The 24,437-nt window shown below is 49.9% G+C and overlaps 1 protein-coding gene across 1 annotated transcript in view; it reads right to left on the bottom strand.

Annotated features, from left to right (window-relative positions):
- Positions 1 to 24,437, bottom strand: part of SCUBE1 (signal peptide, CUB domain, EGF-like 1) — a 146,016-nt gene that overhangs the window by 109,123 nt on the left and 12,456 nt on the right. The window contains exon 2 of the mRNA XM_011984062.1: positions 16,645 to 16,773. Within this exon, the coding sequence (XP_011839452.1) occupies positions 16,645 to 16,773 (129 nt within the window). The remainder of the gene's footprint in view (positions 1 to 16,644; positions 16,774 to 24,437) is intronic.

Raw genomic sequence — 24,437 nt, forward strand, 5'->3', positions numbered from 1 at the left:
TCCCAGCATCCATTTCCCAGCCTCAGTTCTGTCGGAATTCTAACCTTCAGGGGCTAATTCTTCCCCAAGGAAGTCCGCATTTTCTTCCACCCTCCAAAGCTGTGTGAAATTGCCAGACGGCTGTGCGGCTGCTCCTTCTCTTCCTCCTCCTTGCTAGCACCCTCCATGTGTACACCTGTCCTCACCTATGAGGTCTCCTCGAGCGTGAGGGTCCTCGGCACCTGCCAGGCCTGTGGCCACACCCTGATCCTGGCCACTTGGCCTCCTGCCCCATCCATGCCCTGCATCAGCTCCCCAGCTGGGCCTACCACATGTGGGCTTGTTCCTTCCTGCACTCAGCAGTTCCTTCCTGTCAGGCCCCGGCTGGGCCTGGCGGCAACAACCAGGACTACCGAATAGTTTTGTCTCATCAGAGCTGACGCACCGGAGAAAGGCAGACAGCAGGCCACAGAGGGCGGTGGCGGAGGGCTGGGTGTGGGCGCCAGGAAGCTTCACAGAAAAGGGGGCACTCGCTTGGCTTAGGCACTGGCACACTCGCAGGCCTCCCCACGGCCAACCTGTCTCTGAGTTTGTGGCCACATTGTCTGTGGTTCTCCTTCTCTCAAAGACCTAGCATGGCTCTCTATAACTTGACCAATAAAACTGTTTTATTATTTAAGATTCTGAGCCGACAAGGAATTCTGAGAAATAGTGGAAAAGCTGATCAACAACCTTACACTTTAGACACAACCACCGTTAGGAGCATCTGTTTTGTTTCCGTCTTTTTGCACAAGCTGATTTTCTCCTAAATGTAATGAGTCGATCTGTGAGCTGAGCTAAAGCGCCTTCTGTGCTGTGGCTTGGCCCTGCCCCCGCTTCTGACTTGCTGCTTTGTGCAGTCTGTAGTGGGTTCCTCTTCCACGCCCCTGTGCAGTTGTTAATAAACTCCCCTGTGAAGGACGCAGCTGGGCAGCTATGGCCCTTTTCATTTGAGGGATTATTGCCTTCAGAGAGCCCCCCAGAAGTGGGATTCCTGGGTCAACGACTGTGAGCTTTTGCTTCTCATGACTCCCTGCGGACCCCTGTTAACCTGCATACAACTGACTGACTCTCCTGCCGTACAGCGTCTGCACTTGCGGTGGCCTCATCTGCCACCATCTTTTCTATTGGCCACATCCATCTCCAGCGAACTTCTGTGATTAGTCACATGTATTTGTTCAGTCAGTCACTTGGCAGGGGTGCAAGGCACCACACTTGTGCAAGGGTAAACAGGGAAGAACAGGCCAAGGCCTGCCCTCAGGGAGCTGCCATTCCAGGAAAGAGAGGTGGTAAGGACACTGGCAGACCAGTGTCTACTAACCAGAGTGGGGTCAGAGCCCTGCAGGATAAGAAGAGTGTGCCGTGAGAAGCGGGAACAGGCAGGCTGAACCCAGGTAGCGAGCGTCTCTCCAAGCCACGTGAGGACCAGTGCAGAGAAAGGTGCGTTTTGTGGTGAGATGTGCAGTTGGTCATCTGCGTGTGTGTGTAATCTCCGGGTCTCAGACCCAGAGAGCACATGGTATACGTGGCTCATTTGACAGAGATTGCCTTTTTACCACCACCTGCTCTGAACCCACTCTCCTCCTTGGCAGAGCCCTTCCCACCTCCAGGCTCTGCACATGCTGCTCCCCCCTCCTAAAGGTCCTCCCTTCACCCCATCTCCACCCCCACCAGGGGACCCTCTACTCACTCGGGGTAGGGCGAGTCACCCATCCCTCACCATCCCTTTTCACACCCCTAGTATTCATTACACAAAGGACACCATAGTGGGAGTATTTCTGCACAGGGCCTGGGAGCTCCCTGAGGGCAAGAGTCAGTCTAACTAATCTCAGAGGCCCCTCACCTGCAGATATAGGCACCGGGGCATGTCCTGACAGAACAGCATTGGGGCATGCTTGCTGTCCCTACCAGATAATCATCCCCGCTGCCCCCACTGTCCCAGGCTTTCATTCCATTCCCACATCTTGGCAACGTGATTCCGCATCAACAGTGAAGAGAGTCCTGCTGGAATATGGAGGAGAAGCGGCACATAAACCTCGATGGGTGACTGCCACCACAGACAGTTCTGTCCACGCCCAGGCGACACTGGACACGGACATCAGGACATGAAAATGCTTGCTCTATTGCAGGGGTGAGAAATGGGGGATGATTTTGTTTTTCTCTGGATTTCTCTGAGTGTTTCTGTATAATTATTGCACGGGTGGCCGATGGATAAGTAAACAGACATTTGCAGCTTGGTGTGATTCTGGCAGGCCTGAGAGTTGTCAGGGAGGGCAAGGGAGCAGAACGCAGAGAGCAGGTCCCTTCGCCTGGGAGGCCAGGGAAGAGGCGCAGGAGTTTGCTGGGAGCGTAAGGAGAGAAGGAAAGGCTGGAGTGTCAGCAAGGCCAGCTGCCAGGCCGAGGAAGCCAGACCCCCACAATGGCAACACAGGCCCTGGGGAGGGTCCCACTTGGAAGGGCCTCCACCATGGGTGGGTCCCAAATGACTCCACCGGCGTCTGACCTCCTGGCGGCCAGCAGATGAGCCAGGGGAGGTCAAGCCTGTGGGATCCTCTCCCTGTCATTAAAGTAGCACCTGGGAGGTTACTAAAGACCCCAGACCAAGCAGCTGGGTTGCTGCCATGGCTGCCCACTTCCCACAAATAAAGAGTGCCAGCCAGGCGCAGGGCATCTCTGCCAGCAGTCTATTTCTAGCTGTATGTGGTTGGGATGAGGTGGGTGACAGGGAGGGGTGCTGGGGCAGCCTGATGCACAGGCCTGGCTAATGGCCACTATAAACAGCTCGAGCCTGTGGGAGGAGGGTCACTGCGGCATCTGCCCTGATGCAGCCAGGCCTAGCAAGTGTCCAGGGTGACCCCAAACGCCACCCAGGGCCCAGGGTGCTCCGAGGTAAGCGCGACTACTGACAGACGAACTACTGGACTGGGTTGAGATGCCCTCAATTGTTGCTAATGCCCCCAGTTAGGGCGATGGCTCTGTGTCTGGTTTGGGGGCGTATGTTTTGCTGGCAGGGTATTTTTAAGGAGCCTTCACAAGACACTTATTTTGTTTTAAATTTTTCAGAGTTCTGACCAAGCCCTTGGCACAGGGAATGCAAACAGGAACAGAGGAAGGCAAGTGTCTGCAGCGAGTGTTTTCTTTGCTGTTTATGGACTCGCTATTCTCTGCTCTGAGACAGAGCGGGGTTTCTTCCTCAAGCCACCAAATTGAGACCTACAAAGGTGGGGCTGGCACCAGGCACAATGACAACAGATTTCAGTCCAGCAGAAGGAGGACAGGATCATGAACACACATTCCTACCAAGGGGAAGGTGGCCTCATACGGGGATGCAATCCCTGACCTGAACGTACAAGCACAGGGAGAGTGGGAAGGGGAGAGGAGGCGAAGGGTCCTGAGGCCCACCATGTGCCACCTTCCTTCACATACGCCCCTCACTGTGTTCCCAGAGACCCATCCTGGGAACACCAGCACGCCCCTATCCAGGAAAGAAAACCAAGAACAGAGAGCTAGGAAGGGAGTGGGAGCCGAGGCCAATGTGAGTGATCCCCAAGTCCATGCTCTCCCTGTGTCCACAGCAGAGACCAGAAGGAGCCAGGCATGGAGAAGGGGACTGGGGAGTCACAGGCCATTGCTGGCTGAGGGAGACAGTGAGGCTTTCCCAGCGCATCTACCCAGCTCCAAGTGTGTCGATGACCTGCCTGCCCCCAAGGCAGGTCTGCGCACCCGCCACTGTCAAGTTGTGTGCCTCCTGAGGGCCGGAATCCAACATTCTGCCCCGCTACCCTGCCACCTGACCATCCTCCACCACACCAATGAGCCTGCTGTGGGCCTGGCCTGTGTGGGCCTCGGATGAAGAGCTTGGCCAATCCAGAGCTCGGCACTTGAGGAATTCCCAGGGAAGGAGGGGAGATCTGCCCTGAGATGCCGGAGTGCCAGGCCCAGGAGCTCAGGGTCGTGTCAGAGGGAAGCCTAGGGGAGGCTGTGCAGCTCAGAGAGGTTTTCTCCAGGGGTTGATGCCTCACCTGAGCCCTGAGGAACACGTGGGGGCCAGTCAAACTAAGCGTTCATCAGGAGGCTGGGGAAGGGCGCTCAGGGCAGAACAGCAGGTGCACAGACACCCCGGAGGAGGAAAGGGCAGGACAGTTACGGAGAGGAAAGGTGTTCACTATGCTGGGGATGACAGTTCTGAGAAACAAGGAGACCTACACAGACAAGGACTGCATCCTGCCGGGACAAGGCAGACACGGGAAAGAGCTGAGCTGCCACTGTCCCTAGGGCCAAAGCATATGACCGTACTGCCAGGTCACGGGATGCTGGAGGGAGAAGGGCTCTGACTCAGCAGCCCAGCCAGGGGGTTCCAAACGGAGTTGCAGGGGCTCCGGGAACCTCGCAAAGGTAGAGATAGGCTCCGTGGGGGAGCAGAGCACTAATGGTGGCCAGTCTTGTCTCCCACTCAGCCAGAGTGTGAAACCCCTGCATGATTCTGCTTGGGAAAAAAGATTTCTGCTGCTATAAACCCCACAGCATCTGAAAACCACTGATCAAATCCCATCTTTTTATTTCACATATGACAGGGAAACTGAGGCACAAAGACGCAGGGCATTTCCCAAGGTCCCCCAGCAAGTCAGTGGCCTAAGGAGCCTGACTTCTGTTCTGTGGGCCACTGATTCTGCCCCGATCGCCGGGCCAGATGGGGGCTGGAAGAACCACCTGGCCGCCTGTAATAAGCACCTCACTGTCCCCCACCCAATCCCAAGCAGGCCATGGGCATGAGGCTGTCAAAGTCCACTCCACCCCGAAACACGCACGGGTCTGAACCAGTCTGCTTCCCTACACCCCACTCTAGGGTCTCCCCTTTTTTGTAGCGATTTGGGAAAAGAAGGAAGCGAGTCCATAAAGATGTACAACACTGTCCAGGGAGTCTCTCTCAGGCCAAAGAATTTCTATCAGATGAACAGCTGTAGAAGGCAGAGAGGAGAGGCGGGCCTGGATCCATCTTGTACTCTGACAGCAAATCCCTCCAACCAAGTGTGTTTAGAGCACCTGAAAGTGGGCCAAGAATGGGAAAAGGTGGTGGGGTGGTAGTAGGTGGGCATAACGAAAGAGAACAGGAAGAAACCTCTTGAGTTTACTTTAGAAAATATTGGTGTTTATGGAGTAAGTACATGACTGTCCAAAGCTGTTTAGTTTTACATTAAGATGATCAGCATTTTTTTTTCCCAGCAAGAAATGTATTTGAGCTGTTGAAGTATAAAGACAAATAAACAGCAGCAACTCGAGCCTTCGTTAGGGGTTCCAGGGAGCCACACGCTGACTCCAGCTGTCTTCCAGGATGAGAGGGGCTGCTTTAAAAGGCTGGGATTGCGCAGGCCCTTTCATCAGGCCAGGGACCAGCCCAGGCCAGGGACCAGCCCAGCCCAGCGGAGGGAGAGCTGTGAGCACGGTGCCTACACTGAGCATCCGAGCATCCGGGGCACTCCGGGTGACTTTCTCCCCCAGGTGCAGCTGGGCTCCGGGCCCCATCGGGAGTCTCCTGAGGGCCCCTCCTACTCCTCCTTTTCTACCCCTCCACTTGGCAGCCTCAAGTGCCACTTGCACATCCGTCTCTTCATCTGATCCTAACAGAGAGGGACCAGTCCCATTTCACAGAGACCGAAACTGCGACTCTGAGAAATGAGATGATGTGCCCCAAGTTACAAAATAAGAGCACAGCAGAGCTCGGATTGAAGTCGCGATGTCACACGACCCCACAGTCAACAGACAGTAAGTGCAAGAACCAGTGCGAGAGGCTGGGAGAGCATTTGCGGGGTGGGGAGCAGACCGTGGGCAGCAGCTCATTTGGCAGGAATGAGGGGCAGGGCACAGGAAAGGGCTTCCTACGCGGCCCAAGCCCAGGCTCGCCCCCTACATCTTCACCAGCTCCACGATACATCCATTTTCCCTAAACGGTCTTCCCGCTTCGCGCACTGGGAATAAATGTTAATTAGCTCATTCACATCTGTTGAGACCTTGCTCTGTGCTAGGTACTGTGGGATGTGTTTTACAAAGCTCATCTCGTTGGCCTCTGCATCATCTCTGCCAAATAAGCACTGTTACCAGCCCCACCTCATGCAGGAGTATACAGAGGCCCAGAGAAGCAGAGTCACTTGCTCAAGGTCACATAGTAAGTGATGGATCCAGGCAGGTTGATTTCCGACGCTCCTTGAGGGCCTGAAATAAGGCCATCATCCATCTCCTAATTGTGAGCTCCCAGCAAGGCACAGCATAGGGTGGGTGCTTGTGAAATCTTTACGAAATGAGTGAATATTAAGATTTCTGGTTTCCAAAGCCATCTAGACGCCATGTAGAAACCCTCACGTTTCCCCCAGGGTTTGACTACAGACTTCTAAGCTTGTGCGCCATCTCCATTTTGATGGCTGCTTATCATTTCAAACAGAACTCAGCCAAACAGACGCCTGAGTCCTGTACCTCCGTGTCCACCCCCACACCCAATCTGTCCTTCCCCCTAGCCTTCCCCATCTCAGCCACAGCAGCGGAGCCCCTAGAAACTCTGGGAAAACCTAATGGTCGGTTTTGACTGTCTTTTCCCCGTGCCTCTCACATCTCATCCACCGGCAGCTCCCGTTGACCGTTTTCAAAATACACTGTGAGTTCAACGACCACTTCTCCCACTGCCACCCTGAACGAAGCCACCAAGCTCTCTGACCCAGGCCACTGCAGTAGCTTCCCTGCTTAGGCCACTCTGCCTCTCTACTCAGCAGCCAGAAGGGCTTTTTAAATGAAAATGTCCATTGGAACATGTCAGTCCCTGGTGAAAATATTCCACAGCTTCCCAGGTAACAGAATAACATCCAAACCCCTTTCTCGAGCCGATATGACCCTGTGTGACCCAGCCCCTGTCCACCTCGTTGTCTCATCTCCAGTCCGTGTCCCTCGCTCCTAATCCTCCAGGCACCCTGGCCCATCCCCAAACTCCTAACAGTTCCTACCACACTTGTCCCCCTTCTGCTTGGACATAGGACCTTCCCTAGACCTTCAGGTGGTACTTCCTCCCTCTCACTGAGGCTTCCTCCCCTTGCCCTGGGCAGACTTGTTACTCCCCTCATTGGTGGAGGTGACTTCTCAGGCCAGACTGTAAAACTGCCAAGCATGGGATTCTGTCATCTTAGGACCCGGCGGCCATGATGTGCAGAAGCTCCTACCAGCCCATGGGGAAAGACCACATAAAGAGGCTGCCCATAGTGTTCTGGCTGACGGCCAACAACCACCACCGGCGGTGAGCAAAGACACTTCCAGATGATTCCAGTTCTTGGCTATCAAGTCATTCCCAGCCTTCAAGTCTCCTAGTTGAGACCCCAGACACCATGGAGCAGAGACGAGCCAATCTTGTCTGACTTCTTGAGCCACAGAATTCATGAGCAAAATAGTATTTTATGCCACTAAATGTGAGGTAGTTTTAAAAAAATTTAATTTTACTTTTTAAAATGGACATGTAATAATTGTACATATTTGTGGGGTACATAGTGATGCTTCAATACACATTTTTAAAAACTTTTTTTAGTTTTACTGAGTCAGGATCTTGCTCCGTTGCCCAGGCTGGAGTGCAGCAGTGCAAACATAACTCACTGCAGCCTCAACCTCCTGGGCTCATGCAATCCTCCCACCTCAGCCTCCTTAGTAGCTGGGGCCACTGGCACACACCTCCATGCCTGGCTAATTTTTAAAATTTCTGTAGAGATGGGGTCTTGCTATGTTGCCCAGACTGGTGTCAAACTCCTGGGCTCAAGTGATCCTCCTACCTTGGCCTCCCAAAGTGTCGGGATCACAGCTGTGAGCCACCACGCCTGGCCTCAATACATACTGAGGTGGTTTCTTATGCAGCAATACTAACTGGAATCCTATCCTACCCAATGCTGTCACCCTCCCCCCATCACTTTGTATCACATTATTTTATTATTTTTTCCAGTGGCTCTGACCTGGCTGAAGTTACTGAGTTACATGTTCACTGTCTTTCTCCTCTATGTAAGTTCATAAGCAGGGAGATGTTGTAGCTTTTGTTCGCCACCATAGTAAGCAGTTAAAACCATGCCTGGCACGTAGCAGGTGCCCAGAACAATTTTTTGGAATAAACAAATGGATGAATACTAGGTGGAAGGCTTTAGAATTATTCCTAATGTAGCACTTTTTTTTTCTTGTTTTTGGGACAGAGTCTTACTCTGTCGCCCAGGCTGGAATGCAGTGGCGTGATCTTGGCTCATTGCAACCTCTGCCCCACGGGTTCAAGCAATTCTCCTGCCTCAGCCTCCCAAGTGGTTGGGACTACAGGCGCCCGCCATCACATCCGGCTATTTTTTTTTGTATTTTTAGTAGAAACTGGGTTTCACCATGTTGGCCAGGCTGGTCTCGAACTCCTGACCTCAAGTGATCCACCCGCCTCGGCCTCTCAAAGTGCTGGGATTACAGACGCGAGTCACCGTGCCTGGCCCTAATATAGCACTTTCTACCCTTTATTAGAGTTGTGAATATTTCTGGCTTCCTCATGGACCTAAGAGCCTTGCGAGAGATACCTCATTTAATTCATCTTTACCTCTGCCCTATGCCTACCACTCTACATTATATCCTGGGTATTTAGGACCCTAAAACTCCCCTCAAATGGTCCTAAGCCTATCAGATGACACTTAGGTCTGAGAAAGACTTAGGCAAAAGGTGGCTGCTTTCAGGGTAAATGGCCGAAGCCTGCACATTTGCGTTAGGGTGTGCTGAGGCTCACCATGGTGTGGGGTGGAGCCAAGGGTGGGAAAGGCAGGGAGGGAGCAGGCATTGTCCATGCTACCACTTTCTGCTGCAAAATCAGAGGTTTGCTGGGTGACAGGGTTTTTAGACTACAAGGCATTTTGACAAATCCATTCATTCATTTATTCTACAAATATTTACTAAATGCCTACGATATACCTGACACTGCACTAGGTTCTAAGAAGAAAGACAGAAAGGTAAACAAGAGAAATTCTGCTTTCAGAGGAAGAAGACAGGACCGTGACACAGAACTGCAATGGAGATGTAACTGTGTGGTGTGGGTCACAGCAGACCTCTGAGCAAAGGGAGGTTTGGTTGAGGCTTGAAGGATGAGCAGGACCTCACCAGATCCCTGCTGGGGAGGAGCAGCCTGTCAACAGATCTGTGCAGGACTCTGTGGGTGCAGGGAAGGCTGGGCCAGCGGGCACAGCTGAGCAAGCGTGAGAAATGGGGTCGGGGGGAGGCTGGTGGGGCCTTGGCTGGGGGGTCCTCATGCTACTGTGGAAGCAATGGGGGCCATGAGAGGAGGGTGCTGGAGCGGACGGCTCTGTACAGTCAGATGAGGTAAGACAAGTTTCCAAGGGCGATTCGAGGGTGATGTGAGGTGCCTAAACAAGGCCACAAGCTCTGCCCTTGGCCCGAGGAGGCTGAACGAGCTATGGGGTGGAGATGCCCTTGGCGTGAGCTCTCTAGAGCAAGGGGTTCCCGTTTGCCCTTCAGCACACTCCCTCCCTGTGCCTGGCCTGGCACGTGCTGGAATTTCTGGATGCTCTCAGTGACTCCCAAACTCGTGGATAGATACAGGCGGACATATCCAACACCCTATGACAAGGAGACCCTGGCCAGCCTCCCGGAGCTGGTGCAGTTCTGGGCACTACGGGGCAGGGGGTGGGCAGCAGGGTAGGCTTACAGGCTTGAACTGGCAAAATCGCAGACCTGGGCTCTAGTCCCAGCTCTTCCACTTACTGTCTGTGTTAGCTTGGGTAGGTCCCTTTCCCTCACCGGGCCTCAGTTTCCTCGTTTGTAAAAAGAAGGCACTAATGGCTTTGGATGCTGTGAGAACTAACAAGAGAACTGAGCACAGCATCCCAGGCAAATCCAGGCACACAGGAGACTCAACTAAAGCTCCCGAATCTCACTCAGGTAGGACGGTCTACCCAGCACAAGGCTGGTCATAGGGTTGGTGCTCAATAAATGTTAACGAAATGGAGAGAGCTGGCTAATAAATCAGTGCTTCTGAAGCTGGATACAGATGACTTCTCTTCATCAGGGAAGAAACGTGCCGAGAGGCAGGGCCAAAATTCAAACCGTGAGCAACTTGAGAAATGTATTTTTCAGTAAGTCAAGGTAAAGATCAGGGTTGAAGAAAACATCTGGCTAAGTGAACTAATGGCTTTAGAGAAAGAGGAGCCCTGCTTTGTGGAGACGGGAAGAAATTATCCACTGCTGGTTTTAATTTAAGATGAAAAAAATCTTATTCTATTAGCCTAAATATTGCTCTGCTGTGCAATTGCATGGAGTTTGGAATAATATTTTTCAAACAGAACTACTGCTATTTCAAGTAATTACACAGCTAAAAGCAGCCATTTGGGGTTGAGCAAGATCTCATCATGGTTTCAATTCCCTCTGGTGTCATTTTCTGTTATATTTGAGAAATTCCTCAATAAAGATGTCAAATAGAGTGAGGGCTTTGCTCCCCAGAGGACAGACTTGGCCAACCTCCAGGACACAGTCACAGGCAGGCCATCTCCACAGGAAAATAACCTCGCTTACTCGAAAGAAAAGAAAAGGTTCAACTGTGAAAACTCAGGCAAGAAAATAACATGTAAGCCATCAGCCCCATTTCTCCTAATCAGCTCAGAACGCTTTTCAAACTGGCCTGTTTATTTCTAAGGTGATCAGGTTTTTATCCCAGCCCCCATCCCTAAGGAATTCAGTGGTGGTTCAGAGAGGAATGTTACAACTGGACTCTTGACCCAGACTTCTTGAGACAAAACAGCAGGAGGTGCGAACGGGCTTAACTATTCCTGATGGGCGATGGGCTGTGGGGTGAGGTTCAGTGACTGCCCAGAGGCAGTCAAAAATGCACAAGACAGTGAAGACAGAGAACCTTCTAACAACTCAGTGGGCCACTCACAGCCACCAAAAGCCCACTGGGGACAAAACGTCGTACAGGAAGCTTTGTCAGGCAGCACAAACAATTCCAAACATTTCCAGGTAGCACAATTTCAAGCAGATAGTTAAATGAGCAAAGCTGGTGGCAAGCAATAGGGAGTGGTGGAGACTGTGGCAAACAAGAGAGTATACGCTCCCTCTGAAGCAGACAGCTGCAGTGTATTTCACTCTAGCTACTGCCAGCACCACAGTGAAATGTGCGCAAGAGTGCTGCTGCCCTGGGCCCCCACACTTCGGGGGTCCTTGTTCTGCCTCTCCTCTGGCTGCAGCAGCATCCCCCACCCCCCGCCGACACCATGGAGTAAGGAGTCCATAGGGGAGTCATGGACTCCTGGAACACATGCCTACCACTCTACATTACATCCTGGGTATTTAGGACCCTAAAACTCCCCTCAAATGGTCCTAAGCCTATCAGATGACACTTAGGTCTGAGTAAGACTTAAGCAAAAGGTGGCTGCTTTCAGGGGAAATGGCCAAAGCCTGCACATTTGCCTTAGGGTGTGTTCAGGCTCACCATGGTGTGGGGTGGAGCCAAGGGTGGGAAAGGCAGGGAGGGCAGCAGGCATTGCCCGTGCTACCACTTTCTGGTGCAAAATCCAAGCAGTCTTCTAAATTCCAGACTAGCCTCTAGGTCATTAATTAGGAATATTTGTCAAGGTAGAAGAGGCAGAGTCATTCTTGTTTGGGAGCTTCATAATGACTTTAACATTTTAGCCATGTGGGATAGGAGCCTCCATTTGGACTCCTGTCTCAAGTCCCACAAACATCACGGGCTGGGTAACTGGAATGATGCTAGAAATATTGATTTTTATGTGATAACCCTTAATGTTTAAGTGTTGACAAATAATTTAATAAGAACAAATGATACCACCACGGGACAAACCAAACATGTCTGCGGGCCAGACGGGGACTGTGGGTTGCCAGCTTGAACCCTCTGCTGGAAAATGATGACAATATCCAGTACCTGTACAGAATTTACATCTGCACATAAGCTCTGCGCAATCTCCTTTCAGATTTAATCATGACACTGACCCTCTGAGACAGGTATTACTGGCCCACTTCATAGTTAGGGGAACTGAAGCTTGGTGGGCTGGAGGAACAAGTCCCGAACTATAAAACTCATGAGCGGTGACACCAGAATTTGAACCTAAATCTTCAAACTCCAGGCCCAGCTGACTCTTAGAGCATGACTTATTTCTGCCAACACTGATGAAGCCCCCCGATCCTAGAGTATGAGGTGCTCTAGTTCTTACAGTGTTTCAAGGATGAGGGAGCTGAGACTCCAAGAAGTCAATTAACTAGCTTGAGGTCACATGGTCAGGATGGGTTGGAGCCTGTTGGAACCAAGGTCTGGTTTCTCTAGAGCTGGAGCTTTGTCTTGAGAAAGAGAAAGGCTGAACAGAAAGAACTCTGTTGGGAAGGGTCTGTCCTCAGCTGAAGGCAGAGGAGCAACAGAGACTGTTGTGTGTGCAAGTTAGAGCCGCGTGAGGTTTCAGTCTGTGCTCAGAGGTGGTGGGATGTGGGGAGACTTAGCCCGTTCCTTTAAATTAATCTAGGTAACCATAATCCATTGTGAAAACAATGTTGTTGAGACAAAGGCCCGCACAGACTCACTGTTAGTCTGCAGGCTGCTAGTGTCAGCCTCAGGGGGTACTGTGAGTGCTTGCTGTAGCCAAGAACAGGGTATTTGCAAACAGGTGGTTCTGCACAGGTAAGAGTACGGTGGCTGGAAGGAGAGTCCCATGTGTCAGGCACAGCCCTGGGAGTGCAAATGGTGGGTACTGGTCCTCACAAGATCTAGGAGGCATCAAACCAGTCCAAATCAACACATCTCATCTGGAAGCCAACGACCAGATGAATGCTGGTTACATGTTGAGTATTTGGTGCCAGACACCCCGCTACATGCTCCACATCCACGATCTCGTTTAATCCTCACAAGAGCCCTACCAGATAGGAACTATGCCTTCCTATGAGGAAACTGAGGGATAGAGAGGTAAAGTGACTGTCCAAAGGTCACACAGTTGATAGATGAGGGCTAGAATTTAAGCCCCAAACTGGCAGTTCCCAAGGTCTCTCCTCCTGGCTGCTGGGTGACACTGCCTGCTTTTAGCTGGCTGTCCCACAGGGACTGTCGGCTCTGTCTTCACTGACTAATCAGAGCCCGAAATGTACTCTATCATTTGAAAACGGAGCAAACAACTAAGAAAGCCAAGCACTTACGTTTTGGGAGGATTGAATGAGATACTTCACCTGGCATCTGGCACGATCAACGTCGCATGGTACCAGTTCTTCACAATCTGGTCAAAGCCCTGCCCACCTCCACAGCTCCACGCCCGCTGCTCCTTGCACACACCAGGAGCTGAGCCTCAGGGGCTGCTTGCAGCTCTATGTAGGCTCTGCCCTTGGCCTAGCAAACTTCTCCCCAACCTTGGAGGTTCCGCTCAATGCTACCTCCTCTTTGAAGACCCCCAGGGAGTTAGCCGCACTTCCACCCCCACACTCATTGCATCCAGGGGTAGCTCTTCACAGCCCCTCTGGGCTTCAATAACCTGCTGCTCAGACCTCCACTTGGGCACTTATTTGGGGTAAAATTACATGCTTACAGATGTTTCCCACAACAAACTTATCTGACATCCAACATAGGCTGGACAAAAACAGGCAGGCAGGTCTAAGGCCAACACCCCATTAAGAGGGAAAGTTCCAGAGCACTCAGGACACCCAGTGTCCTCTACCACACACCCACAAACCAGTTGGCACAACAGAAGGTTTGCTGAGCCCTTTTAGAAAGCCATAAAAAACCAAATGATCCTTTGACGCAGTGGTTCCACTTTTGTGAAGCATTTCTAAGGAAACAAATGGCAAAACAGGGGAAAAAAGGTTGTATGCCCAGAACCACCTCTGGATTCTGACGGTAAAAAACAAAAAAAGCAAACAATCTAAATGTCTAACCACAGAAAGGCAGCCGAGTCAGCTGGAGTAGTAATGCCTGTGTTGACTATTTAGCACCTACTAGGGGCTAGTCACTTCACTTCACACTGTCACCTCATCCTCACACGCGATCTTGGGAAGCGGGTTGCGCAGTTATCCCTGTTGGATACTGGAGAAGACTGAGGCTCAGACACCATGGGGATAGTAATAGCTCTCAGCTGCTGAGAGTCCCCTGTGCTGAGCCTGCTTCCCGGCCATCTGGACATTATCTCAGTCACTGCTCATGACAACCCTGTGAGGAAGCTGCTTCTCACAGCCTCTCCTCTACCAACAAGGGCCTGAGACCCAGACAATCAATAATGTATCTATGGCCATGCTCCTGCCAATTCCATGCCCGTACCCCCTGGGCTCCAGCTGCTGTGCTCTGGTCACCCAGCAGCCAGTGGCAGAAGAGGGCCTCGGGGACAGACACATCCACTTTAAGAGCCACATGCTTCCCATGACAAGATACTGTTCTTCTGTGACAGACTCTGAACTCCCTCTGTTACAGGTTGAATTATGTCCCTTCAAAAGATGTTGAATTCCTAACTCCTAGTACTTGTGAATGTGACTTTTGTTGAAAATAAGGTCTTGGCAGATGTCCTGGTTAAGATGAGATTGTTAGGGTGGGCCCTGATGCAACACGACTGGTGTCCTTATAAAAAAGAAAAATTTGGACACAGAGCCAGACACACATAGAGCTGAGACAACATGAAGACAGAGGGAGAATGCCATCTACAAGCCAAGGAATCCCTGATGTTACCAGAAGCTATGAGAAAGGCCTGAACAGATGATCCCTTGAAGCTCTCAGAAGGAACTACCCTGCCTACACCTTGAGTTTGGACTCCTAATCAAGATAATCCATTTCTGTTAAGTCCTAGTTTGTTACTTTGTCATGGCAGCCCCAGGAAACTGATACAGGTTATTAGTAATTTATCAGACTACAGGGCAACTAGAAAAACTGTGGTAATAGGGGCCACACAAAAATACCTGAAGTAATGCCTGAGGTAAAGCGATGGGTCACGCCTGTAATCCCAGTACTTTGGGAGGTCGAGGTGGGCAGATCACCTGAACCCAGGAGTTCCAGAGGCCTGGGCCATATAGTGAGACCCTGTCTCTACCAAAAAAACCCAAAAGTGAGCCAGTAGCAGTGGAATGTGCCTGTGGTCCCAGCTATTCTGGAGGCTGAGGTGGGAGGATTACCTGAGTTCCAGACGTTAAGGCTGCACTGACCCATACTGCAATCCAGCCTGGGTGACAGAGTGAGACTCTCTCAGAAGAAAACCAAAATGCCTGAGGTACGCATGATATTAAAGGGAAAAGCAAGGGGGCAAACGTGTGCTGACTATCTGATCACCACTATGGTAAAAACACACTTGGATGCAGATGGAAGACTGACAGGAAACACACCAGCACAACTAAGATGCCTGCCATTTTTTTCTCCCTACTCTTCTACATTTTTCCAACTTGATTCAGCAAATGTGGACTACTCTTGTAATTTTTGTTTGTTTTTGAGATGGAGTTTCACTCTTGTTGCCGGGCTGGAGTGCAATGGTGTGATCTTGGCTCACTGCAACCTCTGCCTCCCAGGTTCAAGCAATCCTCCTACGTTAGCCTCCCAAGTAGCTGGGATTACAGGCATGTGCCCAGCTAATTTTTGTAGTTTTAGTAGAGAGAGGGTTTTGCCATGTTGGTCAGGCTGGTCTTGAACTCCTGACCTCAGGTGATCCACCCGCCTTGGCTTCCCAGAGCGCTGGGATTACAAGTGTGAGCCACCATGCCTGGCCTCTTATAAATTTTACACAATTGGCTTAAAAATGTATTTGGACCATGGGAAGATGGAGGTATATAAGATCATGGGCCAAATTGTGTCCCTTCAAAATTCCTTTTTTGAAGGAATTCAACTCCCTAGTACCTCAAAATGTGACTATATTTGCAGACAGGGCCTTTAGAGAGAAAATTAAGTTAAAAATGGAGTTTGAAGGGTGGGCCCTACTCCCATATGACTGTGTTCTTATAAGAAGAGAAGATTAGGCCCAGGTGCAGTGACTGGCCGGGCAAGGTGGCTCACACACATAATCCCAGCACTTCAGGAGGCCGAGGCAGGCGGATCACAAGGTCAGTAGTTCGAGACCAGCCTGGCCAACATGGCGAAACCCTGTCTCTACTAAAAATACAAAAATTAGCTGGGTGTGGTGGCACATCTGTAATCTCAGCTACTTGGGAGGCTGAGGCAGGAGAACTGCTTGAACCCAGGAGATGGAGGCTGCAGTGAGCTGAGATCGCACCACTACATGCTTGGGTGACAAAGCAAGACTCCATCTCAAAAAAAGAAGAAAAGGAGATTAGGACAGGGAGAGACACCAGACATGTGCATGCACAGTGGGAAGACCGTGTGAAGACACAAGGAGAAAGAAGGTAGCCACCTGTAAGCCTGACAGAGGAGCGGGGCCGCCGAAAAACCAACCCTGCTCACACCTTGATCTTGGACTGCCAGCCTCCAGAAATGTGACAAAATAAACTTCTGTTGTCTAAGCCATCCAGTGTGTGGTATTTTGTTACAACAACCCTGGCAAACTAATGCAGGAAGCCAAAGGAAGGCAAACCTTCCCATGGCCCCCGACTCTGTAAGCTGGAGCAAAGCAACAGGCAGCGTGTGCCCAGAGGGCAGGCTGTGGCTGTATCACTCACCCAGGCAGTTGTGTCCATCGTGTGCCAGCATGAAGCCATCAAAGCAGGTGCACCTGTAGTTCCCTGGGATGTTGATGCACTCGTGGACACAGCCCCCGTTGTAGTAGTCATTCTCACACTCGTCAATGTCTGCAAAACGAAGGGCACGAGAGGTGTCAGAAGAGCCTGGTGGTCCCCTCTCCCAACACCAGGGAAGCCACCGGGATATGAGTGATTAGGGGATGATTCAACAAGTATTCACTTCAGTGCTCCCTGGGAGCTGGGGACTTGAGGATTATAAAAATGCTAATCATGTGTGGGGTGTCTTCCAGTTCCTACCACAGTGAACAGGCAAGATTCACACCTAGTTCTGCCTCCCCCGAGCCAGTGTACAATTTCCGAAAACTAGCTCTCTTGAAGCAGGCGGTACTGAGTAAAATTAACTGCACATCAACAAAAAGTGTAATATCTGGAATGAAAGAAAAGTCCACTAATTCCTCCAAACAGTTTCTTTCCACATCAGAGTCTGATGCCTGCATTTCAACTGCTCCAGCTTCCTTGCTATAACAAAGGCTCCTCTCTCATAAACAATGGCCAATAGCCTCGGTAAAGGTCGCCCTTTTTGCTCTTTTAAGGCTTTTTCAACATTTCCCGTCAGGGGTCAAAGGGCTATCAATTCTGGCGTTCCAGAGAGATTTGAGAGACCCTGGAGAATGACAGGAACATGCCTAGTTAACCTTGTCTGAGCTGCTTCCACGCCCAAGTCCTGCTTGTAAGGCCATGCCATTACCTCTTCAATCCCACACTAACTCAGTGATACAGGCACCATTCTCACTATTCCAATTTTGCAAGAGCACTGAAGAAACCGAAGCACAGTGAGGCTAAAACCTCACAGATGGTCACACGTCACACACCTAGAAAGTGGCACGAATGGTATTCAAACCCGTGGGATTCAAACCCTTCGGCTTCAGAGCCCAAGGGGCCTAACCTCGGTCACACCCGGCCTCCTTGTGAGGGCACCAGGCACAGCAAGAATCTGCCAGCCGGGGGTGCTGGCTCTTCTGCAGGGTCTTCAGCATCTCCCCGAGATCCCTCTGGCTTCACTCATCTCAACCGACAGTCACCCTGACCTCCAGAGGCTCCAAGACATGCTGGGGAGAGAAGAGGGCCGGAAATGTCCCCCACAGGGGAATGGGAACCGGAACCGGAAGTGCAGCACTAAGTGGAACCGGAAGTGCATCTCAGGAGGCTACTGAGGAGGAAGCGGCGGTCCCTCCCCTATGGCGTAGAAGAGGGATTTTTGAGGCTGGGTTCCAGCTTTGAAAGTGGAAGGGGCCATCCTGTAGAAGAAGAGAGCCTGTAGAAGGCAGGCCTGGCTTCCCTCAATCGCTGGAGGAGCTGCTGCAGGGAGACACGGAACTCCTTGCTTTCTCCCTACTGGTCCAGATAGCAGAGCTACTCACAGTGAGGCGAAGCCATGGGGCCAATGAACATTCATGGGTAGGAGTGCTGGTCTGCAAAGTAGAAGCTGTTGCAGGAGGTAGAGAGCTCCCTGACTCTGGAGGTGACTAAGCACTGCCATGATGCCTGCCAGAGACGCTGCAGAGCAAAGGGGATAACTTTGGTGAAAACAGCAGAAATGAATGTGCCAGAGTACAGGGTCTGGGCTGTGCAGCCACTCTTGGTGTCCACCCAGCCACAATGAGGGAAGAACAAAGTAGCCCGGGCTGGGTCACCAAAGGATGAAGAGATAGGAGTCCTCTCCTAATCTGCCTACAGGGGCACCTGCATCAGTTCCCAATTCTGCAGCTCATTTGAATTGTTCTGTTTTGTTTGTTTGTAGAGACAGGGCCTCACTATGTTGCCGAGGCTAGACTCAAACTCCTGGGCTTAAGGGATCCTCCTGCCTCAGCCTCCCTAGTAGCTGGAATTATAGGCATATGCCACTGTGCCTGGCTCTGAGCTGTTTTTAATTCTGATATTTAATCCACTTATAAATTGCAAATAAAATTAAGGGAGAATGTGATATTTTATGTTTATTGAAAAGGCACATAGATGTTATTTATTTATTTATTTTTTGTTTTTATTTATTTATTTTTTTGAATCAGTGTCTCCCTCTGTCGCCCAGGCTGGAGTGCAGTGGCACGATCTCAGCTCACTGCAACCTCCACCTCCTAGGTTCAAGCAATTCGCCTGCCTCAGCCTCCCGAGTAGCTGGACTACAGGCATGTGCCACCACAGCCGGCTAATTTTTTGTATTTTTAATAGAGACGGGGTTTCACTGTGTTACCCAGGATGGTCTCCATCTCCTGATCTCATGATCCACCCACCTCAGCCTCCCAAAGTGCTGGGATTATGGGCGTGAGCCACCTCGCCTGGCATAGATTTTAAAAAACTGAGAGATACTGATTACTTCCCAGTCTCTGTTTGCAGCCCTGACCTTTCTCCAGAGCCCCAGAGAGACTAATGCAACTGCCTCTTCCCCTGGGTATTCCAAGGTACTCCAAAGGCGACAAAGCCCAGCTTTAACTCATCGACCTGCAGTTACCCGGGGTTCCTCATCCCGGTAAATATTGTTTTCCTTCCACTGCTCCCTTAACATCAAATCAGCTACCAAAGCGTGGTTTCTTTACACCCTTAATATAGGTACAGTCTGTCTACTAGCCACTTATTTTCACTACCTGTCAGCATGAGTATCACCTCACATCCGATTCGACTCAGCAGCCCCCAAACTGTTCCCTCCCTCCTTTCCTCCCTCAAGCAGGTGATTCATGGGGAAGCTGGCCTGGTCCTAACTCTGGGGGGCGGAGACTTATCAGTCTCATCCAGACAGCACATGCCACTAGCAATTGCTGTTGGTCCCAGGGTTGGTAGGTGACTTAGGCTGGATCAATCAGACTGAGGAAAAGGACTTTTACTCCATGCTTGGGTAAAAGAATTTTCTCTCATCTTGTACCTCAGAAGGAGGTATCTACTCCTGAAATATACACAAGCCCTTTTAATTCTCACAGCAACACTCTGGAGTAGGTGTTTTAACTCCATTTTATGGTTGAACAAACTAAAGTGCAGAGAAGTTAGATAATTGCTCAAGGTCACATAGTAAGTGGTAGGGCAAGGATCAGAACAAAGGTCTTTCGGTCTGTGAAGCCCACATCCTTTCTAATAAGTTAGAATGCCTGTGACATGCCAGTCATTGACAAAATGCTTTATACATGATACAATATTTCACCCTTGGCACATTTATACTGTGTACTGAGAAAGTACTATCCAATAATCCAAATACCCATTTACCCATCTATCCTTCTACTTGTTCTGCATCTGTCTATACACACACACATACACACATGTGTGCATGCCTATCTATCTACCCAAATAACCAACCAGCCAGCCATGCATCCTTTCATCCAAACACCCACCTACCCTTCCACTATCCATCCATCTACTCACCCTCAACCTATCCATTCAAATATCTACCCAACCATTCTTCCATTTATCGATTTGTGCTAAATTTTATCCATCTAAATATCCAGTGTGCTGACCACCCTTCCATTTCTCCAATCACCTATTCACCCATCCATTTATCCAGCCAAACGTTCACCCATACATCCAAACATGCATGCATGCATCCATCTGTCTAAATATTCAACCAGATACCTATCCTTCCATTCATCTAAGCACTGACCCATCCACCCATCCATCCATCCAAGTGCTTAGCTACTCATCTGTATATTCATTGATTCAAATACTCACCCTTCTATCCAGACACACATACACTCATGCTCATGCACACACACACACACACACACACGCATTCAAACATCTACCTACCCATCCATCCATCCAAACTTCTATTAACTCACTGATTCCTTCAAATATCCATCCAAACAGCTTACAAAATATGTACAACAATTTTTTTCAAACAGAATAAGATGCTAGGATGAAGAAAAATAAATGAGGTTGAAGAATAAGATAAAGCTGGTGAAAACATACAAAAACACATTTGATAATTGCAGCACAATGACAGAAGGTGGGCTGTGAGCTTCCTAAATGCCCAGACAAAGACAAGGAAAGAAACACAATCGGTTATAGAGTTGCTGCATCTATAAAACGTAATCCAAGTGGCTATTTTAATGGTGGTAAGCTCTGACAAACCTCAGACCTCCTAGTGAGGGAATGTCTTCCCTGCTTAGAGAATATCATACACTTTAATTTTCCTGGCAAAGTTCCAGTTTATGCCTGTTGTTGGGGTATAATTAACAGTAGTTATTAACCTTTTCATTATTAAAATGATAAACTATCTGATCACCACACCCATAAGGCAGTATAAAGATATCATTGAATAGCCAATAAAACAGCTCTACCCATTTCCTGCCTTTGACTCCCCGTAAGGTAGGCCACAATAATTGCCAGTGCGCTGGAGAGTGCCGAGATATTTGCTGCTTGCATTTCTTTCCTCAATCCATCCCCAATTAGTTCTCCTAGATTGAGCATCTCTCAGAATGACCAGTTCTTCTCCAATCCCCAGGCCTGCTGTGGCAGCCAGCTTTACCTCCCAGTGCCCTGGATGGAGGACGTCGGCTCCTAAACCAAACTTTCCCTGATTTTCCATGTTTGTACCTGGAATTTTTGTTCTAAAATCATGTGAGCCTCCTCCTTTAATACCTAAGAGATAAACACACAAACAAACCAGCTAAAAAAATCTGCCAAAGCAGGTGAATTTATTATTATAAAAACATATCCAGGAGTCGCCGCCCCAGAAGAGGCACCACAGACCTCCAAGGCGCTCATCCGACTCAGACCATTTTTTCAGGACTGAAAGCCAGAGAACAAGCAACAGGCAGGTGGAGCGGGGAGACGGTAAAGGAACGGAGGGGACAGAGCTCAGTTCTGTGGATGTTTATTCTTTAAGGGCTGTTGTGGATTGAACTGTGTCCCCACAAAAAGATATGTTGAGGTCCCAACCTCCAGGACCAGAGAATGTGATCTGACTTGGAAGTAGGGTCTTTGCAGATGTAATCAAGTTCCGATGAGGTCATACTAGATTAAGGTGGGCCTTAATACAATGCTGCTGTCCTAAGAAGAGGGAAATTGGACACAGACATACAGGGAGAAGAATACCATGTGAAGACACACAGACATACGGAGAGAAGGCGGCCGTGGGATGATGAAGGCAGAGACTGGAGTGAGGCAGCTGTATGTGAGGCCAGGGTAAGAGCTGCCATCACACAGAAGAGGCTGAGGCTCAGCATCACTGAGGACCTCGTCTTCAGGCCCCCAGCCAGTGGTTGCATTCAAGTGCAGACTTGATTCCCACATTTGGAGCCACATCCTTGGGGTGTGTGAGATGAATATTTTAAAAAAGTGCTTCATGCTCCTAGCCAGGTGTGGTGGCACATGCCTGTAATTCCAGCTACTCAGGAGGCTGAGGCAGGAGAATCCCTTGAACCCAGGAGGCGGAGGTTGCAGTGAGCCGAGACTGCACCACTACACTCCAGCCTGGGCAACAAGAGCGAAATTCCGTCTCAAAAAAATAAAATAAAATAAAAAAATAAAAAAAGTGCTTCATGCTCCAAAGAGTCATTAAGGAGAAAAGTGGGGAAGAGGTGTCATGGGTATTATTATTTTTATTTCCAAAGTCTGTACCTACCCTTGAGGTTGACGAGGGGTGGTGACAGTGGAGGGGTGGTGACAGGGATGGTTCGCATGAATGGAGAAAGTGGGCAGGACAAAAGATCTGACCAGCTTTCAGAGCCCTGGGCACAGGAGATGAGAAGTCCAGCAATTCACTCCAAGAATCGCTGTTCCTTCCCCTGCTTGGATTTTTTTTTTTTTTTTTTTTTTTAATGAAAACTCAATTCCCAACAGAAGGCAGCTCCCAGCATCTAACAGAACAGAGAAAAGCAGCACAGAGAACTGCTCATTATGGAATTTTTGAAAGGTCACTCAGCTCTGCTTTTTGTGTATTGAAAGGCAGCACGCACACACACAACCCCATAGCTGGGCTTCCACGCCAACAGCACGGGTTTGGAACCCATACAGGGTAAGGTATTTTTTTTTAAATCATTGAATTCAAAATTGATTCTTGCTGCTCCATAAAATATACATTTATTCTGTGGTGTCTAAGTGCTAAAAGATCCTATTGCAATGAATCAGAGAGGCTTTTCATTTTATTTTAATACTATTTTAGGGTATTTTCCTCAAAATCAGGACTGACTAGAAACCTTCTCAAAATTAAGGATTTTTAAAGCATCCCACTCTCTACTCTCAGGGATCATTACTGAAAACGTCCTCTCATTTCCCCCTGAAACTGGCATTTTTCTAGACATTCCTCAAGAACAGTAGAGACCAAACGCTCTAACAAAGAGCCCTTTCCTGGCTGGGCGCTAGCACGTCCTCTCCTTTGTCTGGGGGCTTTAAGAAAAACTGTGCCCTCCTTAGATCAGGCAACCATTCGGGGAGAGATGTATGGTTTAGGAAGTTGAGTCCTTATTGATGAATAAATCTTAATCCGGTTTGTTGGCTAATTATGCTCCAGGGAAGGTAGTTTCTTGGGCTGCCTAGCAGGAAGGATTAAGCCCCTGTCTCCGGTGGCTCGGGGTTAAGCTCTGGGTTTGTAATGACTGAGTAATGAGACCCGCTCTCTGAGGGCCCCTGGCATCCATCGATCAGGTTTCCCTTCTGCAGAGACAATGCCAGAAGTGGGCCCAGCAGTTAATTACGGGAAAGGTCAAAGGGCACGTAAAACTAACACAAATCTATATACTTTTTCATTCCTAACTGCACACAATGACCGTGGCTCAGCCAGAGGGTGGGAAGGTTCCCTCCCGCTTCCCACTCTGTGATTCAAGATAACCGTGGGGTTGGAGCTGCTCAGTGACCTCTCCCAGTCCCTTATGTGGCTTCAGGCCTCCACACTTTGACTCATGCTGTTCCCTCTGCCTGGAGGTCCTTCCCTCCACAACATCCGCTCACTTCTGCATCCTGAGCCACAGCACCACCTCCTCCCGGAAGCTTTTGCTCATCTTCGAGCAGATCTAGCCCCTCCCCCAGCCCAAGCAGGCACTAGCATTATTCTTGCTTGCTTGTGTCTGTGTCCTTTGATGCTGCAAATCCATGAGAATGAGAACCATGTCCTGTGCAGCTTGAGCCTCAGAACCAAGCAGAGCCCGAGCATGTTCAAAGGAATCCTCTGGGCATTGCATGAATGAACAATCACGACAGTGGCCTTGCTGAGCGACTCTCATGACACGTCAGGCCGTCTGCAGGCCCCATACACAGGACTGCCCTGAGAGCTGGGTACCACCATCTCTATCTCACAGCAGCAAACCAAGGCTCAGAGACATCGCCTGCCCTGCCTCAGATCACACAGCAAATGCAAGGGGAGCCGGGAAGGGAGCCAGGCGGCTTGACTTCAGAGTTAGTGATGTCTCTGTCACAAGATCATATAGTCGATGATTCTGTTTACGTCAAATCTCCAGAAAAACCAAATCTGCTAAGACAAAAAGCAGATGAGAGCTTTCCTAATACTGGAGGGGCTGCAGACTTCGGGAGTGGTAGAGGATGGTCAAGGAGCATGGGGTTTCTTTTTGGAGTAATGAAAAGATTCTAACACTGGACTGGGCAGGGTAGCTCACGCCTGTAATTCCAGCACTCTGGGAGGCTGAGGTGGGTGCATCACCTGAGGTCAGGAGTTTGAGACCAGCATTGTGGCCAACATTGTAAAACCCTGTCTCTACTAAAAATACAAAAAATTAGCCAGGCATGGTGGTGCACGCCTGTAATCCCAGCTACTCAGGAGGCTGAGGCAGAAGAAT

Source organism: Mandrillus leucophaeus, unplaced genomic scaffold (assembly GCF_000951045.1).
Source record: "Mandrillus leucophaeus isolate KB7577 unplaced genomic scaffold, Mleu.le_1.0 Scaffold26, whole genome shotgun sequence".
Classification (NCBI taxonomy): domain Eukaryota; kingdom Metazoa; phylum Chordata; class Mammalia; order Primates; family Cercopithecidae; genus Mandrillus; species Mandrillus leucophaeus.